This window comes from Protobothrops mucrosquamatus, unplaced genomic scaffold (genome assembly GCF_001527695.2).
Source record: "Protobothrops mucrosquamatus isolate PMUCROS unplaced genomic scaffold, P.Mucros_1.0 scaffold_88, whole genome shotgun sequence".
Classification (NCBI taxonomy): domain Eukaryota; kingdom Metazoa; phylum Chordata; class Lepidosauria; order Squamata; family Viperidae; genus Protobothrops; species Protobothrops mucrosquamatus.
Window position 1 is genome coordinate 838,319 of NW_015386164.1, and position 19,954 is coordinate 858,272.

Below are 19,954 nucleotides of genomic sequence, written 5' to 3' on the forward strand. Positions count from 1 at the left end.
TTTTTTTTTTTCTATAAAGCATTGTGAAATACTTGTGATGTTTTTTCTATGTTGAAAAACAATAAATTTTATATTGAAAAAAAAAATGGGAAACCTCCTGCTGGGAGCCTCTGGCAGCTAAAATAAATAAACCTGAGAAGTGCTCAGAAGGCAGTCCCTTTCCAAGCTCGCTCCTTCCTTCCTTCCTTCCTTCCTTCCTTCCTTCCTTCCTTCCTTCCTTCCTTCCTTCCTTCTTTCCTTCCCTCCCTCCCTCCCTCCCTCCCTCCCTCCCTCCCTCCACGCTCAGGAAGGGATGATGGGAGGGGGAGAGATTGCCAGCACTGCCAGTGGCCATGCTGCCACTGGCTGTCGCTATCCCACACAGGCAGGGGCAGTCCTGGTGAAAGGGAAGCCTGCTGGCTGCGAGGCTAGCTCAGCGAGCGGGCATGCCGCTGATCTACCGGTGGGGACCATCAAAGCCAGAATGCGCTCACCCTTAGATCCATGGGGCAGCCCTGGAGCCAGCGAGGGCTCCCCCGTCGTCTCTGCCCCATCCCCTGGGGGTGCACAAAGAAGGCACAAGAGCACTGGTGTCCTGGGGAAAAGGGAAGCGCTTCGCTTTTCTTTTTTCTTTCTCATTGGTCAGCAGAGATGCCGGGGGCTTGCCGCCTCCTCTTCATGAACCCAGGGGGCAGGGCGGGGGCAGCCTCTTGCTGGCCCTTTCCCGCCAAAACCTCCTTTTATATCCTCTCCTCTCTCCCCCTTTTCTTTTCAGCACACTTCCAGCTTCTGGAAGCGCCGATCAGCTGGAGCCCGGCACTGATCCTGGTGCTTCTGCTGAGCCCCAACAGCCCTGCAGCTCCAGCTGTCTCTCCCTCAGGCTTGTGCAGTGCTGTCTCCGCTTCAGCTCATTCCTCTCCACCCCGCTACCACTTCTCTAGGACGGTCACGTACCACCTGCCAGGTGCCAAAATACCACAGGTGGTACGCATACTACCAGTTGAAAAGCCCTGCTTTACATTACTAACCTGTTTCTAAGACTATAACATGCTAAATGAACTCCTGAACAGCATTTTATTATGTGTATACTTCTACATTTAGTCTTGATTGCTTATCAAATTAATCTATTAAGTCAATAACACTGCTTTCCATGTTACAAAACCAAACTTTACTGTATTAATACAAGGATGTTTTTTATAACAAAAAGGTCCTGCTATACATGAAAAATTAGAGATTTGCCAATTTAAAATGTAGTATTTGGAACACCTCCAATAAGACTATCAAATTACATACAGTTCACATGTAATTTTAAATTTTTTGAATTTGAAATGTCTTGCAAGTTCTACTGAAATTAAAAACTGAAGATAAAAAAGGACATACCTCTCTTTTCTTTGCTTCATTTGTGCTGTACTTGGGGAAGAGGTACGAAAAGATGTTTCCCCAGCAACAGGCAACATGTACCAAAGGGCCTTCTTTCCCTAAGCTCAAGCCTGAGGCTACAGCCAAGACTAAAGTGACTGTTTTAATCATCAGTGTCCACTTGCCCAGGTACCCTCTAATGATGAAGCCACTCAATATTGTTTTGATCTGTAAGAGAAGAAAAGTACATTCTGAAGAAATGTTTCTCAAAATATTTATCCTTTTCAGAATTTATGGCTCTATTTTAGTTATTTGTAATTCTTAATATTTTTGAGTCTTTGAAAGGATTATTTATCTGACTGCTGACCAAATCTATGCATATAGAATTAATTATAAATTAATGTTACAATATTTATTGTTGAATTTCTAACATAATATACAATAATATGATTATTTAGGTATGTTGACATGTATTATGCAGTTATTATTTATATGTATTATTTAAATACATTATCTCTTAACATATATTTTAAGTGCTCATTTTTAGAATTTTAATGTCTGCTGTAATAATCCCTTCTTTTATCAACCAGTATTTTCCATTCAGTATACATGAAATAAAAATTAAGATTCCAGAGAAAAACCAAAGATAATCTATTGTAAGGAATTTCTGCTACTTTCTTCCAAATGTATTATATATCTACATATAGGTTAATCTGCTTTTACAATCATATATTTAAAAAAAGGCAGTCAAATTTCTAGCTAAGGTAACAACTATAAAAAATGTAGAAATTTTCTCTCAAATTATACAATAGAATTCTCTTTTAATTTTCCAAAAGCTATATTAATATATTTCTTAATAATGTTTGAGAATATTTAAAATCTCTATTCTAAATTACAATCTTGACAGCCTGGTTTCTTTCATCAAATTTTAGTTTCTTATTTCTTCTATAAACAACAATATACAGTTAATTATATACAACAATATTTTTCATAAATTTATTTTCAGCACAATTAGGATAAATATAATTCATTTCTTACTTCTGGTATCCCTGATCCACAAGCATAAGGTGCAAACACCTTCACCAAAGAAACTGCTAAGAAAGCAAAGCTCAAAGCCCAGAAAATGTACATTATGTAGTTCATTATATAGGAACCTGGTCCCTAAAACAAAACGAAATAAACTTTAGCAAATCACTTATTTTTCAAATAGATTCCCAGCTTTAAAAGCAAGCTTACAAACACATCACACTTTATGATCACACATATTATGTAGAACACTGATAGGCCTTTGGACCTATGACCATTTGCTCATCCCCATTTAAAGTTACAACAATGCTAAATGAATGGTGGTTATGACTGGTCCTCAGAGTTTTGAATCCCATTACCTCTGCAGTGACATCATTCCAATCTGGATCTTAGCAACTAGTTCGCACTTATGGCCAGTTATAGTGCCCCACAATTACACCAATTCCATTTGTCACCTTCAGTGCAGGTTTCCCCCAAAGTTAATGCGGAACCTGGCAAGGAAAGTTTCAAATCACTGGGGTAAATCTTCTCCATTTTACACTCTTCCCCAGCCCTTCAGTGCTAGAGCCATGCTGGCTTTGTACATCTTCCCCAATCCACATTATGCTTCTTACGCATCCCTCTCATTGCACATTCACACAACCTTCCTGATCCATGTCCCACATAGCACCCTTACGCGTGCTCCTTGACCTTCACTGCATCTTGCCTCTCTGCACACCCACTTGCTCTTTTCCCCAGCTGAGCAACTACTTACCTGCCTACTGGCCTGGGACTGGAAACTTCCTACTGGTTTCTACACTGACTTTGTGGGACGCCAACAGGAAATTGCCTTGCTTAATAACCCTGGGAACTGTTTAACAACAGCAACCCGGACTGCAGGATTGCCATTGCTAAGCAATGCAGTTGCACTTTACAATTACATCCTTTCACAACGGAAATTCTGGTTCCAGGTGGTCATTAAGTAAAGGACTGCCTATATTTATTGTCCAAAAAGACTGATTTACAGCATGCAGAAAAAAATGAAGAAAAATATGATAGGATAAGTTTTAGTAGTGTTGTAAGGAGACAAAATATATATACTGATTGAAAAAGTTCCAGCCCTAAAAATCTCATCCCTCAAATATGGTTAACAAAAACGCCCTTTAATATTTTGTTAAATAGCTAATTCATTACAGAAACAATGCTTGATAAAGTATCATTTTGCCTTTTGGAAGGCCATCAAAACCTGGCTTTTTACCCTGGTATTGGGCTTGAATGAGGATATCTGGAATTGGTTGTGGAGATGACTGAGGTACCGAGTTTTGTTTTTATAGATTACTAGCTGTACCCGGCCACACGTTGCTATGGCTCAGTCTTGGTTAAATGGAAAAGAAGTGTGTTGCTTTTACGTCCAACAGATGGTGCTGTTTTTCAAAAAAGCATGTTTTTACCTGTCACAGGTGTGACATCTATATAATAGTAGGTATATAAAAACACGCGCGTATTCGAATGCAACGTTGTGTCAAAATTTCAAAGCAATCGGTGAAGAACTTTCGGAGATTTAAGATTTTGAACAAACGAACATTTACATTTTTATTTATATACTAGCTGTACCCAGCCACGCGTTGCTGTGGCTCAGTCTGGTAAAAGTGTGTGTTGCTTTTACGTCCAACAGATGGTGCTGTTTTTCAAAAAAAGCATGTTTTTACCTGTCACAGGTGTGACATCTATACAATGTAGGTATATAAAAACAAGCACGTATTCGAATGCAATGTTGTGTGAAAATTTCAAAGCAATCGGTGAAGAACTTTCGGAGATTTAAGATTTTGAACAAACGAACATTTACATTTTTATTTATATAGATAGAAGATGATTTTATAGTTCTGGGTTTTATTGTTGATATGAGCCTCCCAGAGCTGTGTTTTAAGATGTATAGCCATACAAATCTTTGAAATAAATAAATAGCCTTGAAGGAATTGAGTACGGCTAGTCTAGAGAAAAGAACTGGGGGTGACATGATAGCAGTATTCCAGTACTTGGGTAGCTGCCACAAAGAAGAGGGAGATCAATTTATTTTCCAAAGCACCAGAGGGCAGGGCAAGAAACAATGGATGGAAACTAATCAAGGAGAGAAGTAACCTAGAATTAAGGAGAAAGTTCCTAACAATGTGAATAACCAGTGGAACGGCTTGCCTTCAGAAGTTGTGGGTGCTTCAACACTAGAGGTTTTTAAGAAGAGACTGGACAGAAACTTGTCTGAAATGGTATAGGGCAGACATGTCAAACTCACGACGTCAATGTATTGGAGCTTTTTTGCCATTGCTGGCAATGGGGTGGGCGTGGTTTCTCGATGATGCATCCGGCCCACAGGCTGGCAGTTTGATGCCCCTGGTATAGGGTCTCCTGCTTGAGCAGGGGGCTGGACTAGAAGACCTCCAAGGTCCCTTCCAGCTCTATTCTGATCTAGAAAAAACTTTCCTATTTGTTAGATAGGGTTAACTCATCAAGGCACTGATTTCTCTTTAAAGACTTTACTTACCTCTGCTTGACCAATTATTAATTCTGCCCATGTTTTCCATGATGGACATTTATCTCTTTCTTCAAATGTTGTTTCATTAGATCCCCAGCAACATTGTTCATGATTGAACCACAGGGCACTGAGACAAATGCCTTCCTTTAAATCAGTCATCCAATCTGCAGCAATATCTATCAATCCAGCCAAAGCACCTAGTCCATAAATACAGAATGTTCCATACTTTCAGAGAATAGACAGGCTCAAAATCATAATGTACTAAAAACACAAGTCTTACTGAGGTTGCTTTTTTGTAATAAATATTTTAAATATTACTTTCTATAAATGGTTTTACAAAAATGCTGACACATCATAACTGTGTCTTTAATTTACTGACTTTATTTTTCATATTAAAATATAGCATGTTACATAGTATCATGAACAGTGGGACATACTTTGGAAAAAATAAACATTGTATAAAGCTTTATAATCATGCTGTTTCATGCTAGTATTTATAATTAATATAAAATTAGTGTAACAAAACATAGTAATATAACAATAAATAACCATACAATTATAAAACATGTTAAAAGAAGGGGTTCTAATGTATACAGTAATAAATTTGATTCTGGTATCTCTATTCATAAATGGAGATTGATGTAAAAATCCTGATTTCTTCATTTCCCATTCTAACATTTCACTATTAGTTCATATGTTAGTTTTTGTTGGGGTAAACCATAAGCAAAATCCATATGTTCATAGCTCCAGCAGTCTGATGCTTTGGAGATAAATAAGCAAAGAAAGCAACCAATGGTACTGAGTCAACCAGCTATTACTAACTTGGAATACATGCTTAATTGCTCATTTCATAATTAAATATGCATGATTAAGGCATACATATTGTAACATTACAATAACAATACACATTGTTTCTAATGGACCTATGTACTGAATGCATGAAAATAAATGTGTAGATTAATATAATTTCTGTACATTCTTTTTAATAAACAAACAAAATTTTACTGTCCAAGTTATTCTTCTACAAAGCTCCTCTATTTGCAAATAGTCACCATTAAATATATTTCTAATTTCTCTTAATTCTCTTAACACTTCTGGCAACTTCTTGTGATGCTGTTCCAGAAAATAGTTAACTTCACAGTTTTTTGGAGGACAAAAGAAACTGCAGGAGAAGAACAGACATAAAACTCCTCTGTTCCATGCCATATAATTATCAGAATTGAAATGATAGTTAACATACTTAATCTCTACAGGTAGTCGTTACAATCACAATGGAGCCCAGAATTTTAGTCATAAGTTTTTGTGGTTGTTGAGGCACCATGACAGTCATAAAATGAGTCACTGTGGTTGTTAAGCAAATCATGTGGTCATTAAATAAATCATGTGGTTGTTAACAAATCCATTTTCTCAATTGGGTTGGAAACTGGCAAAAAACACTAGAAACAGGTAAAAAAATGCAAATTGTAGTCATAAATGTGAGCCTGTTTGCCGAACGCCCAAAATGCAATCACATGACCATGGTGGTGGTGGGGCAATAGTTATAAGTAGCTTTTTTAAAAGTACATTGTAACTTTGAATAGTCATTAAATGACCGGTCATAAGTTGAGAACCACCTATAATTTAATATTTCCATAAGATGTTGGGTTATCTGTACCTTTGGGGATATGTACTGGTCCATATGATTAACTTGCAGCCATATAACCTTTTGTATTTTTATAAATCGTAATTATGTTTCAAGAAAGAGGAAAACAACAAGTAATTAAATAACTACTAAGCAAGCAGATGTCCATATAAATTGAAGAACACCTTTGGGAGAGTGAATTGCAAGTGAATCACTGAAAAATATAGTCACCTTAGGACAAAGGACATTAGACACAGTTCTTGATAACATGAATTTATGCTGATATAGTGCATGCTGATATATGAGGAACTTAATATTCCAAAAACTGGGTTCTGATAAAAACATAACTCTAAAAGAACTTTACACTTTAGCCTCAACTGTGATTCCAACATTTCCTCCAGGCTATCCACCACAATTCAGGAATAAATCCTGTTTTTCAATCTTACTTTAAAAGAAGCAGTTAAATTGCATTTCCTGGTTAGGATGTCACAAATATGTAGAAGTTGGAAAAAACAGAAAGTACCCTAGATCCACAGTGTTTTAGTAGAAATAAAATGTGTATTGTGAAAAGAACTCTTTTACTGCAATTAGCAGAAATAATTACATAACTGAGATTCAGGGCTGGGAAATATAACTTATGTATATTAACTGTGTGGCTTCAAATACCAAGCAGACAGAAAAATATGAGAATACTATCTATGCTCCCTAGCTGGTTTTCATTGAGCATTATGGTTATCCTAAGCTTATAAAAGCAATCCTCTTTTAGCAATGACAGTTAGAACCAGCAACTTGGTCGCTAAGTGATAAGAGGAAAATCACAAGACCAAGTCTGTGTTTACAATGTTACTTCAGCTTTTCTTTGCTTTACAGCATCAGAAGAATATAATCCCAAACAGCTGGATGAGCCCAAATGGTGGGGAAGGTTTCTGGAACTAAACTCAGAGGGAGCCAAATAAAAGGGCAAATCTTATAACACCTTTTCTGCACTCCATTGTCCTTTGGAACGTTCTCCCCATCACTGGGATAATTAGCAAGAAGAGTTACTTTTTTATCACCACTGGAACTTTGAACAGTCATTGCTCAAGACAGTCACTAAGCAAGGTCTTTCTGTAGATGGAATCTTGAGCTTTCCCTAGGAGTAGGTTTCTACTGAATTCAACACAATTTATTTCTGAATCGACATACTTAGGATATTATTAAAAAATGAGTTTCTACCTGATGCCAATCCAGTTAGTGTCACAACCAGCCATCCTGACCATGCATCATACAAACTTTCTGTCATTTCCCATGCTGATTCTTTTTTCTTGCTATTGATCTAGACACAATATATAGTTTAGATTAATACAAATTTTAATTTTATTAACACAGTAAGATACAGTTCAAGTAGTCCTCGACTTATGACAATTGAGCCCCCAATTTCTGTTACTAAGCAAGACAGTTGTTAAATGAGTTTTGCCCCATATTATGACCTTTCTTGCCATAGTTGTTAAGTGAATCACTACAGTTGTTAAGTTAGCAACACAGCTGCTAAGTGAATCTAGCTTCCCCATTCATTTTGTTTGTCAGGTCAGAAAAGATGATCATGTGACCCCGGGATACTCAACTGTCAGAAATAGATGCCAGTTGCCAAGCATCTGAATTTTGACCATATGACCATAGGGACACTGCAACGGTTGTTAAGTATGAAAAACGGTTGATGACCGATGGATGACCAATATCTTGTTTCAGAAGGTGAGCAAATGCTTATTTTTTCAGATGAACATATAAGGCAAAATCTAAATAGAAACATTCAAGCATTTGAGCAGTTTAAACTGATTGTTTAAGCATGTCACATTAATATGAGAAACAAGAAGAAGAATTAAGAACATTTTTTTTCACAAATGAGTGTTTACCTATCTCCTGGAATAAAACATCATTGGCCACCAGCAACCTGGCACTCACCTGGCTCTCCTTCCCCCTTGTACTCACTGGTCTTTCTTGCCTTCAAATCAACAACTATTAATCTTAAACAGTTTATAAACGCGTCAAGAAAAGTAAATTTAAGTATTTTAAATACCCTTCTGTGTCTCTCTCTGTCTTTGCACTTTTCTCGCACCCAATCAATTGTGTGGAAATCATCATAGGTTCCAACTCCAGGAATGGGCTCTTCAAGGAGATCCAATAAATGTGTTGTACTGTTAATACTGCCTCCATTTGTCATTGTATAATGAGTTCCTGCAGCTGAAACAGGATAAACAGTAACTTAGTTCTGTAAAAAGGAAAATATACAATTCAGTAGCAAAAGGAAATAGGAAAGGAAATACACATAGACAGATATATTACATACAAAGCACAAAGAAAAAAATGGAAAATTATGCCTGATGAATTGGAGAGGCGGCAGTATCTTACAGTGGAACAACTGGGGTGCTCCCTCAGGCTTTCCTTCCATGCAATCAAAATAGCTGCATTACAGGATGTATTCTGTCTTTTAATACAAAATACCACTTTCCTGCCAGATCACTTTGATTCAGCATCAGCCTGCCTCAGTTGCATTTGAAATGGAAACTCCATTGTGAAGATATATCAAAGTGGTAAGCGAGCTTTTTTAAAGGGTATATGGAGAAATCTTCATTCTTTTGAAATTATATAACTTCAAAAAGAATGAAGACTTCTCCATATACATTGAAAGGTTAATTGAAGCCATGAAGAATCAAATACTGTGGATCAAAGCCCTGCTGTAGATTATTACTTTTCTTTTTCTTTTTGCAATTACATTTTCAAAAAATAAAAGACAGAGGCTGCAAAGATGGCAAATGCTACAGGGCACAAAATACTAGTAAGATTCTGGTGGGCAAAGGTAGTGCCATATAATGACTTGCCTTTCAAATATAAGTCAGGATTTTACCTTGAAATGTAAAGTGTAAATTGGAGTTTGCAGTTGCTGTCTCATTATGAGTGCTGAACAAAGAGAAAGTCACCACTCTAGTTAGTTTCTCTTGGGGAAAGAAGGTCATTTTCCCCTGCTCTGCATCAAGCAGCAAAGTGTCTTGAGGCAGCTTTAGTTAGGATAGGTCAGTCTAGCAATCTAAAAAGTGTTTAAATAGTAAAAGTGTCATGCTAACATAAATAATTTGATAATCACATTTTTTAAAAAAAATTAGACACTAAGAAGCAATCTATATAGGAGATAAATATACAAGTATTTAGTAAATTATCGTTTAAATGTACTTATCCCTTTAAACTGCATTTTAGTAAATTAACTATTGTTAACAGAAGGTATCTAGAAATTATGAAAAGAAATAAGACAGTCAAGAACAGAGCACTGTATGAAATTGAAGGATGGAGGAAAAACCTGTAGAAAATATTGACACTGCAAACAGAAGGCAAATATACAGTATTATTAATATCCATAAAGAACCCACTTAGGAGATCATCAAAGTCCCATCCAACAACAGTAGTCAAAACTGGCAGGACAATTTACTGCCATTCTGAGGGAGGAAATAAAACTGCATATGCTCTAAAGAAACATAAATTAGGGAGATAGGAGGAATTAATATTTTGATCAATACTGGGAGGGACGGGGGAGGGGGAGAGATACAGAACTATATGGTCCCAATCTTTATACATTGTTGCTTCACCCACTGAAGCCAACACTGTCTTCAAAAACCTAAGTGCAGCCTAATGGCCACCAAAGCTTATCCATTTGTGATAAAGTTTACTGTATACAAAAGGAAAGAAATTGAATCAGGCACATTGGAAAAAAATGAATTGAATTGATTACTTTATTTGGCCGTGTAATTAGACACACAAGGAATTTGTCTCTGGTGCAGAAGCTCTCAGTGTACATGCAAAGCAACAGAAGAATAATAATGAAGACAATAAGAGAATAAATACCAACAATATACTACAGCCATATTACATGGGAAAATACACATAGACATTAGACAGCACTGTGAGCATTGTTGTTTATTTCGCAATTAGGCATTTTTTATATTTGTCTAGTATCATTCCATCTATTTTCTAGACTTTCATCAAATACATTTTTCACATAATTACCTTCCTTGCACAATTATGTTTTTAGCAATTCAGAAAACCAATCAGCTGAAGAAATGCTCCGAAAGTGTCCTTGGTTATAAGTGGCTCATCAAAATAGGTATTAGCTAACAAGTATTAGCTAACAAGTTTCAAGTAACATGTTTCAAAAGAAGAGCAGAGAAACTTTCAGAACACTAGCTGTGTGCATGAATGACTAGTCTACAGCAGCCTACTCCCACCCACCCAATCACACTTCTACTAATAATTTTCTTAATTCCCACTGAGTGGAAACAACAGTTCTGCTGACAGGTTATATTGTGATCCTACATGCCTCCCAAGCATCTATTTCCCAACATGTTTAGTGAAAAAGAGCCCACTAAAATTCCTAATTTTAGCTGTATGACCCAGTTCCAATGGCATTCAAAACTAAGCTGCTAACGTAGTTTCTTCTTAGAAAAAAATATTGATAAAAATTATTAATCAGATAAAGTCATTTAAACATATGCAATCTAACATTTCAATGTCCCAGAAACCAAATCTATTTCTTTCAAATAAATATGCATAAATACCATCAAATTCCAATATGGAATGGTTTTATTTGTCCTTCTTATGGCTATAAATTCCTTGTTTTCTTATAATTAGATATTTATCAAATAAATACAATACAAATTAATAGCAAACCCACTGTTTCTCAACTAAACAGCTTATTGATAACAATATAACCATAAAAATGTAGTGGTTAATAGCACTAGATTAGGATCATGGAGGCCAAGATTTAAATTCACAATTTGTCTTGAAGCTTACTGGGTGACTTTAGGGGAGACAAATATATTTTCTGCCTACAAACATATATAGGTAGTCCATGACTTACAACCACAATTGGGACCAAGCAGTGGTTAAGTGAGTTATGCCTGATTTTATACTCTTTTTTGCCATGGTTGTTAAGTGATTGCCATTGTTAAGTGATTCATGATTGTCTCAACAACTGTAATGATTCACTTAACAACTGCAATTCGGCTTCCCCCACTGACTTTGTTTGCCAGAAATTGGTTGGGAAAGTTGCAAATGACAATTACATGACCACAGGACACCACAACTATTATAAATACACACTGGTTTCCAAGTGCCTGAATTCTGATCACGTACAGTGGGGATGCTGCAATGGTCGCAAATGCAGGTCCATATCTCAACAACGACTTTTTCCTTCACTATATTTCTGTTTTGCAACTGAATTCATTCTATATTCATTAAGATATACTTGCTACTATAATATAGCAACCTATATAATATAGATTGCTGAGATATGGGGCCTAAAAACTTTTTATGTTGCTCCACCAACTATAAAAGTTAATGGAAAGATTTACTGGGTCTTTCACTTAATTGGAAGAACTTGGTATAAAAGTATGGGTATTTGCTATGTTTTGATTGGTTGTTATTATGAGTCACCTAAGATTACTGTGTATATGAAGGAAGGCCATATCAGTTCCTTCAATCCATTAATCAATCAATCAACCAATCACAGGAATGAATTTTTGCAGAATATATAATAATGCAACCAATAAAAGGCAGCAATCTCTATAGTTATATTAACATTAAACATGTTTTATGCTCTAATGGCTTTGCAATTTTTTCTGGCTGTACCAATAAACTCGTTCTTTGTAATATTTGATCAAACAAATATTTGAAATTAATTTCCCAATAACACAGTCATGCTTATAATTAGAAATGAGAAACCTACTGATAATGAAGAACAATACAGATGAACAACACAGTTTTTCAACAAAAAAGAAATAAGGACTGGCTTCCTGTCCCCCTTCAGTTATTTTAAATCAGCTCTCTTTGGAACACTGTTATCTACCTGATATTATGAAACTCGCATATAAAGTTCCATCTACAGATTATCCTGACTGCACCAAGTATTCTTAACATTCAAATGACTCAGGAATGTGAAGACTACAGGGTTGAATATCCATTAATCCCATAAATAAACATTTCTTTTTAAAAAAGAACTGTCAACTCTACAACAAACCTAGCTGCAGCCATTTTCTTCGTTCTAAGTTGCCACAGGATTGGGGGGGGGGGAGATGGAGGATTTCTACTAGTCTAAACAATTTACTGTCCTGTGGGAACCAAGGTCATTTCTGTCAGTTAGATAGGGGCTGGAACATTTAGTTAGAAAGCCCAACTTCCGGTTTCGTCGGTGTGGCAAGGCAGGCGCAGGGAAACAGGGCTCTGATTCCCACGCCCAATTTCTTCCTGCTGGAGATCCGAAAAAGACCGAAAGTTGCCTCGTAGAGGTGACTGACCAAGAGGGGACCTTTGTCAATTGCGGGAAGGTGGTAACCGACCCGCTAGATCCAAGGAACCCTCAGGATCGGCAGGAGAAAGACTGGATGCATTTATGCAGCCAGTCGGAACCTGCTGACCGCTGGAGGAAAAGCAATTCTAAATAAGCACGAGCAACACATTGGACCTGGGTGAGACTACTTTCTTTCTTCTACGATCATAAACCCTGTTCTGGAAAAAAGTATCTGAAAGTAACAAAATCTCCAGGACTAAAGGAAGGGAGGGTTACTCCTCCCTCCAGAATAAAAGCGGTTTAAGTTTTCATGGGGGAAAACAGAGAAGTCTACAATATCATTGTAGATATAAAAGAGAGAAACAGAAAAAAGAAAAGTTTGGGGAGCTTTAATACTTTTAAACCTTTTTATATTTTTATTGGAGAGTATCAGAGCTGAACTTTTTAAAAAACTACTGGAAAATTACAAATGGGCATCTAATGACATCTAGTGGCAAGAGAAAAGACTACACTAAACCTGCCATAAACCTTATCTATATTTTGTCTGGAGTGTTAGAACTTGGCTTGACGCCCAGACATAGTGTCTCAGTCTAAACCAGACATGTCAAACACAAGGCCCGGGAGCCAGATGCGGCCCGCGAAATGGTTTCATGTGGCCCGTGAAGCCATCCTGGAAACAGTGAGGGAATGGCCCCCCTGCCTTGGCCCTGGCCCAGGCCGGCCGGCCGGGAACCAATATACAATTTTGTGGGGCCATCTATGCTGAAACGCATTCAGTCTCCCTCTGACTTTGCCCTGGTACCCATTATGAATAACCTGGCTAAGGAGAGCAAGCACAGCAGCAGCAGCCTTGAGGAGGAGGTAAGTGCAGCTGGGCACCCCCTTGGGGAAGTGGGGCTGGGCTTGGTGCCATGGGTGCTCGAGGGCCAGGCTGGGCATTTGACCTCTGCTGCCCAGGGCTCCGGGCAGCCCGCACCACCATCCAGCCCCCCCAAATGGCCTGAGAGGAACAGTGAGACTCCTCCAGTGGACCATGCCTTGGCACTTGCCCTGGTCCCACCCCCTTCTGTCAGAGACCCTCAGATCTGTCCCACTCCTGCCCAGGCCCCCACAGGCACCATTGATGCGAACAATGTAGAGCTGGCCATGCCCACCCAGTAGGCCACACCCACTCCCTCCCCGCCCACCCAGTAGGCCGCACCCACCCTAGCCACACACCCCTACCCCCCCGAGGGCAACTGCAATGCTGATGCGGCCCTCAATGAAATTGAGTTTGACACCCCTGGTCTAAACCCTTTGATGTCCCTGACCTTCACAGTCCTGTGGATTATAGCTGAAAAAAGAGAAGATTTTCTTTGGGCTGTTTTTCTCTGCAGGATGGATTATAACTAAAAAATATAAACTACTTCGAAGCCATCTGGCTTTTTTGGATTATAAGTACTGTTTGAGCTGTGATTTCACAAGCCATTTAAAGATAGAGTGAGCGGTAAGGAATTGCTGCAAGCAAGACATTTTGGATTAAAACCTTGGCAAATGGGCAGCGTTGGACTTTGGGATAAATTCTATGCTTTCCTTTTTATTTTTCTCTTTTTTCCTTTTTTTCTTTTTCTCTCTCCTATTTGTTTGGGGAGCCTAGTGGATTACAAATTTTTAATGTTTGATTGGAGAACTATTTATAGACAGTGGAAAGTGAAATATTGGAGATACTCCTTGGAGAAGGCCTATGGACTATCAAATCAAATAGTAGATCTTGATGGATTATAAACTTTGATTGAGGGACAATTTTGGACCCTGAACAATCATTCCTGTAAGTGAGTCCTACCTATAGAAGTGTATTATAAACTTTTTTTTTTGCTTTTACCTCTCTGCTAAGAGAGCCTATTGATTTAGAGACTACAGATAAGGACTATAAGAGTTACCTAAGATAATTTTAAAAGATATATTGTGTTGAATATAATGCTAATGGCTTGGTTTAAGGCAGGCATTGGGAAAAAGTATTAGAGTTTGATAAAAGATTTGGGGAGTAGAAATAAAATGAGTGTTCCAAATTTAACTAAAACTGGTAAGAAAGCGCCCTCAGCCCCATCCTCCGCCTCTGCAAGTCTGGTGTATCAATTGAAGCAATACTTCAACAAGAAAAAGCTAATAACTTCCAGAAGGAGATGTAAGCGACTTTACAAGCGATTCAAGAAGCAATTTCCTCTCACAAGGACAACACAAGGAAAAATCATGAGATGAATGATAACTTTGATAAAATGAATAAAAAAATTAACAACATAGATTCTCAATTAGAAAACTTTAAACAGATAGTCACAAAAAATAAACAAAGAATTCAAAAAGTAGAAGACAAGTCACTAGAGTCCGACCAAAAGTTGGAAGAATTGAAAGATGAGAACTAGAAGCTGAAAGATTCAATGGCAGTCATGGAAATGGAAAAGGCATCTTACTTCCTAAGATACTTCCTAAGATTCCAAAACATAATAGAGGATAAGGAAGAGGATCTTGCAGATCTGATAACAGAGCTATTAGCTGAAGCACTGGAAATCTGGAAACAGGAAATGGAAGGAGAGCTAGACCAAATATTTCGAATCAATTCAAGCTATGCAAGAAGAAATAAAGTCCCTAGAGAAGTACAGGTTAGATTCGTTAAAAGATCCATAAGGAATGAGATTTTGAGAAGAGTGAGAGATGACCCTCTGCGATATAAAGAAAAAGAAATCGTAGTCCTGAAGCAGATTCCCAGGAGAATGAGAGATGCACGAAGAGAATATCAATTCTTAACTAGAAAATTAATTGAAAAAGTAGTAAATTTTAGATGGCTGATTCCAGAAGGAATCTTAATTAACTGGAATGGAAAAAGATACAGACTGGACAAGCCACTTAAGGCATTGGAGTTCTATGACAACCATAAAGGTTTTATGGAAGGAGATAGTTTGGGATTTCGTCTAGAGAGAGAAACAAAGAGACAGGAAGAAACGGTAATAGAAGAAGCAGCTAAGCCAAAGGAGGAAGGAGAAACTGAAAATACAAATACAGAAGAAGTGGTAAGAGCAAGAGAACAGAGACAGATAAGAATAACTAGAAGATTAAGACCTAACCATAATTGAAGGAGATGAAGAAGGAAAATGGGATTCTTTCAATGAATATAAACGGATTGAACTCCCCTACAAAAAGGAAAAATTGTTTTTACACTATTACAAAGATTAAAAATGGACATTATCTCCAAGAAACACATATTAAGAGACAACACTACAAATTGTTGGAACAACCGAAAATTGGGAAACTTCACTTTGCACTAGCACAACAAAAGAAAAGAGGAATAGCGTTATATATCAAAAAAATAATGAATCCCAAACAAATCTATGCAGACAAGAATATTAATGGTGGAAATAATGATAAACCAAAAACTGATACTGATGGTAGCAATATATGCACCTAACAACAAACAAAAAGAATTCTACCAAAAAGTACATAAAAAAGTAGTGAAACTGGAATATCAAAACATTTGTTTAATGGGAGACTTTAATGCAATAGTAGATGGAATACTGGACTATAAAAGTAGTAAAATAGGGAAGAAAGGAAAGAATATATTACCTAAAACTTTTTTTACAATGGTAGAAAAAATCTGTATTTAGGACATATGGAGAGAAAAGAACCCCAAAAAACCACAATATACATTCTATTCAGACACAAATCATGGTCCAGAATTGATATGATATGGATATCTCCTGAACTAAGCACGACTATACAAGAGATTGAGATAGAACCCAATATATGAGCAGATCACAACCCAATAAAGATGACTTGGAGAGGAACCAAGAAAAAACTAAGATGGTACCTGAACAAATCATTAAAGAAAGAGAAAGAATTTATACAAATAGCAACAAAGGAAATGGAATTCTTTTTCAAAATAAATAAAAAAGAAGAGACATTGCTTCAAAATGTGTGGGACACAGCTAAAGCATACTTCAGAGGGTTGGCTATAACCTATATGGCGAAAAAGAATAAAGAAAAAAGTAACAACAGCTAAAGTTAAAGGAAGAATTTATGAAATTAGAATCAGAACTACAAATAGATCCACAAAATAAAACATTTAAAAAACAAATGGAAATAATAAAACATAAAATAAACATAGCAGAGGCTGAAAAAATGGTGCAACAAATTAAAAGGGCCAAACAGATATTTTTTTTAAATGCCAATAAACCAGGGAGGTGGCTAGCATATAAATTGAAAAAAGAGAGAAAAAATTGATAAACAAACTGCAAGATCCAAAAGGAGATTTACAGTTTCAAAATGACATAATTAAAAAAATAATCAAAGACTTTTATGAGATAATTTATGATACAGAGGAAACCTCTCAAGAAAAGATAAAGCAATATATAAAAAAGCGGATCTACCAAAAATCCCAGAGAATATACAAATATTTTAAATGAAAAAATATCAATGATGGAGGTGACAGAGGCTATAAAAAGCCAAAAAAGTGATAAGACTCCAGAGCTTTATAAATGTCTACAAGACACATTAAGCCCATTAATGAAAGAACTGTGTAACAAAGTACTTTTAGAGAGTAAAATACCAAATACATGGACTGAAGCTAACACGATCACTTTAATAACTAAAGAAGACTCAGACCTAAAGAATAAAGAATTATAGACCAATATTTTTATTAAACATGGACTATAAAATGTTTGCCTCAATAATAGCTGAAAGATTAAAGAAATTTTTGACTGAATTTATATAGAGAGATAAAAATGGATTCCTACCCAAAAGACAAATAAAAAATAACTTAAGAATGATTCTAGACATTTTGGAATATTATGAAATCCATCCAGGTAAGCAGATGGTGTTATTATTTCTAGATGCACAGAAGGCTTTTGACAACGTAAATTGGCAGTTCATGATTCAATAATGAGAGGAAATGGATTTTGGAGAAAACTTCGTAAATATATTTATTATAGACAAACAGCTAAAGTAATAGTAAATGGGGACATTACAGAAAACTTCAATATCAAAAAAGGCACAAGACAAGGGTGTCCATTATTCCCATTATTATTTATATTAACAATGGAGGTATTAAACAGAAACATTAGGCAAGATATGGAAATTAAAGGATTGGAGATAAAAGATGAAAAATACAAATTACAAGCTTATGAAAAAGATAGAAAAATTTGGAGATGTTGCAGGTCTGAAAATAAAGAAAATACCAAAGTGATAACTAAAAACCTTACAGAAAAACAAAAAAAATCAACTCTCAGAAAAAACAGGTCTCCAAATAGTTAAAAAAAAAATTGGGGATTTATTTAATAGCAAGATGTACAACAATAAAAGAAGATACTTATGTAAAATTACTAAAACAAATAAAAGTAGACTTGGAAAAATGGAAAAACTTACAACTTTCAATGCTGGGGAGAATAGCAACAGTGAAGATGAATATTCTACCAAAAATACCTTTTCTATTTCAAACAATACCTATAAGATTGGGGGAAAAACTTCTTTGATGAACTAAATAAATTAATACTGAAATTCATTTCACAAGAAAAAAAAGCCAGAATTAGATTGAAAATGCTTCAAGAAGCAAAACAAAATGGAAGTTTTGGACTGCCGGACTGGACTTTGTATTATCAAGTAGCTGTATTAACATGGCTAAAAGAGAGGATAACCCTTAAAGAGATAAAAGACTACTATACCTAGAGGGACATGATCTACAACTTGGGTGGCATGCCTTCCTATGGTATGAGAAGAATAAAATACACAGATACTTTCAATATCATTATATAAGAAATGCACTTTTTTTAGAATGGGGAAAAAAGCAAAAATTTACATGAAAATACCTGGATGGCTCTCAACAAACCTAACTATGAGAAAATTGTGACTTATAAAGACATTTTGAATAATGAAGGGAAATTAAAACACAGACAAGAATTAGAATAGGGTATTGACCTACCATGGTGGCCATATCTGCAAATCCAAACAAGATATGAAAAAGATGTTAAAACATCTGGATTTTATAAAAAACAGACAGAATTTGACAAGATATTACTGACATCACATGAAAAATTAAGAAACTTTATAAATATATGTTAAGTTTAAAGATAGAAGAGGAACAAGTTAAATAAACAATGATAACATGGGCAAAGATATTTGGAGATAACATAGAACTAGAAAATTGGCAAAGCCTTTGGGAAAGAAATTCTAAAATAACAAGAGTGCTGGCGTACAAAGAAAATCTATACAAAATGTTCTATAGATTGCATTTAACACTGGTGAGGTTAGCAAAAATGTTTTAAAACATATCTAGCAACTGTTGGAAATGTAGACAAAAACCAGGCACGCCCCAAAGCTAAAAGATTCTGGTCAAGAATACACATATGGTTAGAGAAAAATTACAAAAAAAATATAGATTTTAAGCCAGAATTATTTTTGTTAGGCATAATTGTAGGAAATTATGAGAAAGAGTGTATATATCTAATTTTACATGTATTAACTGCAGCGAGAATTGTATTCACTCAACATTAGAAAAATGAAGATTTACCAACGGAGGAAGAGTTACCATATTTTTCGCTCTATAAGACGCACTTTCCCCCCCCAAAAGATGGGGGAAAATGTCTGTGCGTCTTATGGAGCGAATGCTGCCTCCCACCGCGCCGTTCCGCGTCCCGCGCCTCCGTGTCTCAAGCCTCTGTGGCACAGAACTGCTGGCGTTATGCTTGGGCGGAAGACGTTTTCTTTTACAGATGGGGCGGGTGGGCCTGACATTCGCGCGCAGGCAGGACCCCGCCCGCCGAGCCACCGCTTCCCCATCGCCCTCCACGCCAGCCGGCTCCGTCTCCAGACCTCCCAGCTGACGGGCGCAGGTCCGGGGGTCACCAGCTAACGGGCGCAGGAGTTCGGCGCTGCAGCGGCCTCCCCTTCGCCCTCCGCACTGGCCAAATCGTTGCCTGACATTCCAGCTGACGGGCGCAGGTCCGGGGGTCGCCAGCTGACGGGCGCAGGAGGTAGGCGCCGCCGCGGCCTCCCAGCCGCTTGCTTCTTCGGCTGGAGCAATTGCAAGGGCTTGCATGGTCACCAGCGGCGGGGAGCGCGTCAGTGGCCCTTGGGGACCATGCAAGCCCTTGCAATCGCTCCAGCCGAAGAAGCAAGCGGTTGG

General features: G+C 37.1%; 1 protein-coding gene across 2 annotated transcripts in view; it reads right to left on the reverse strand.

The window, feature by feature from the left end:
- The window catches only part of CLCN3 (chloride voltage-gated channel 3), a 56,575-nt gene that overhangs the window by 26,183 nt on the left and 10,438 nt on the right, over positions 1-19,954 (reverse strand). For both annotated transcript variants that reach the window (XM_015814534.1, XM_015814518.1), the window contains exons 2-6: positions 8,551-8,714; positions 7,710-7,809; positions 4,883-5,070; positions 2,377-2,499; positions 1,360-1,566 (exon numbers count right to left, since the gene is read on the reverse strand). In XM_015814534.1, coding sequence (XP_015670020.1) covers positions 1,360-1,566; positions 2,377-2,499; positions 4,883-5,070; positions 7,710-7,809; positions 8,551-8,714 — 782 coding nt within the window. The remainder of the gene's footprint in view (positions 1-1,359; positions 1,567-2,376; positions 2,500-4,882; positions 5,071-7,709; positions 7,810-8,550; positions 8,715-19,954) is intronic.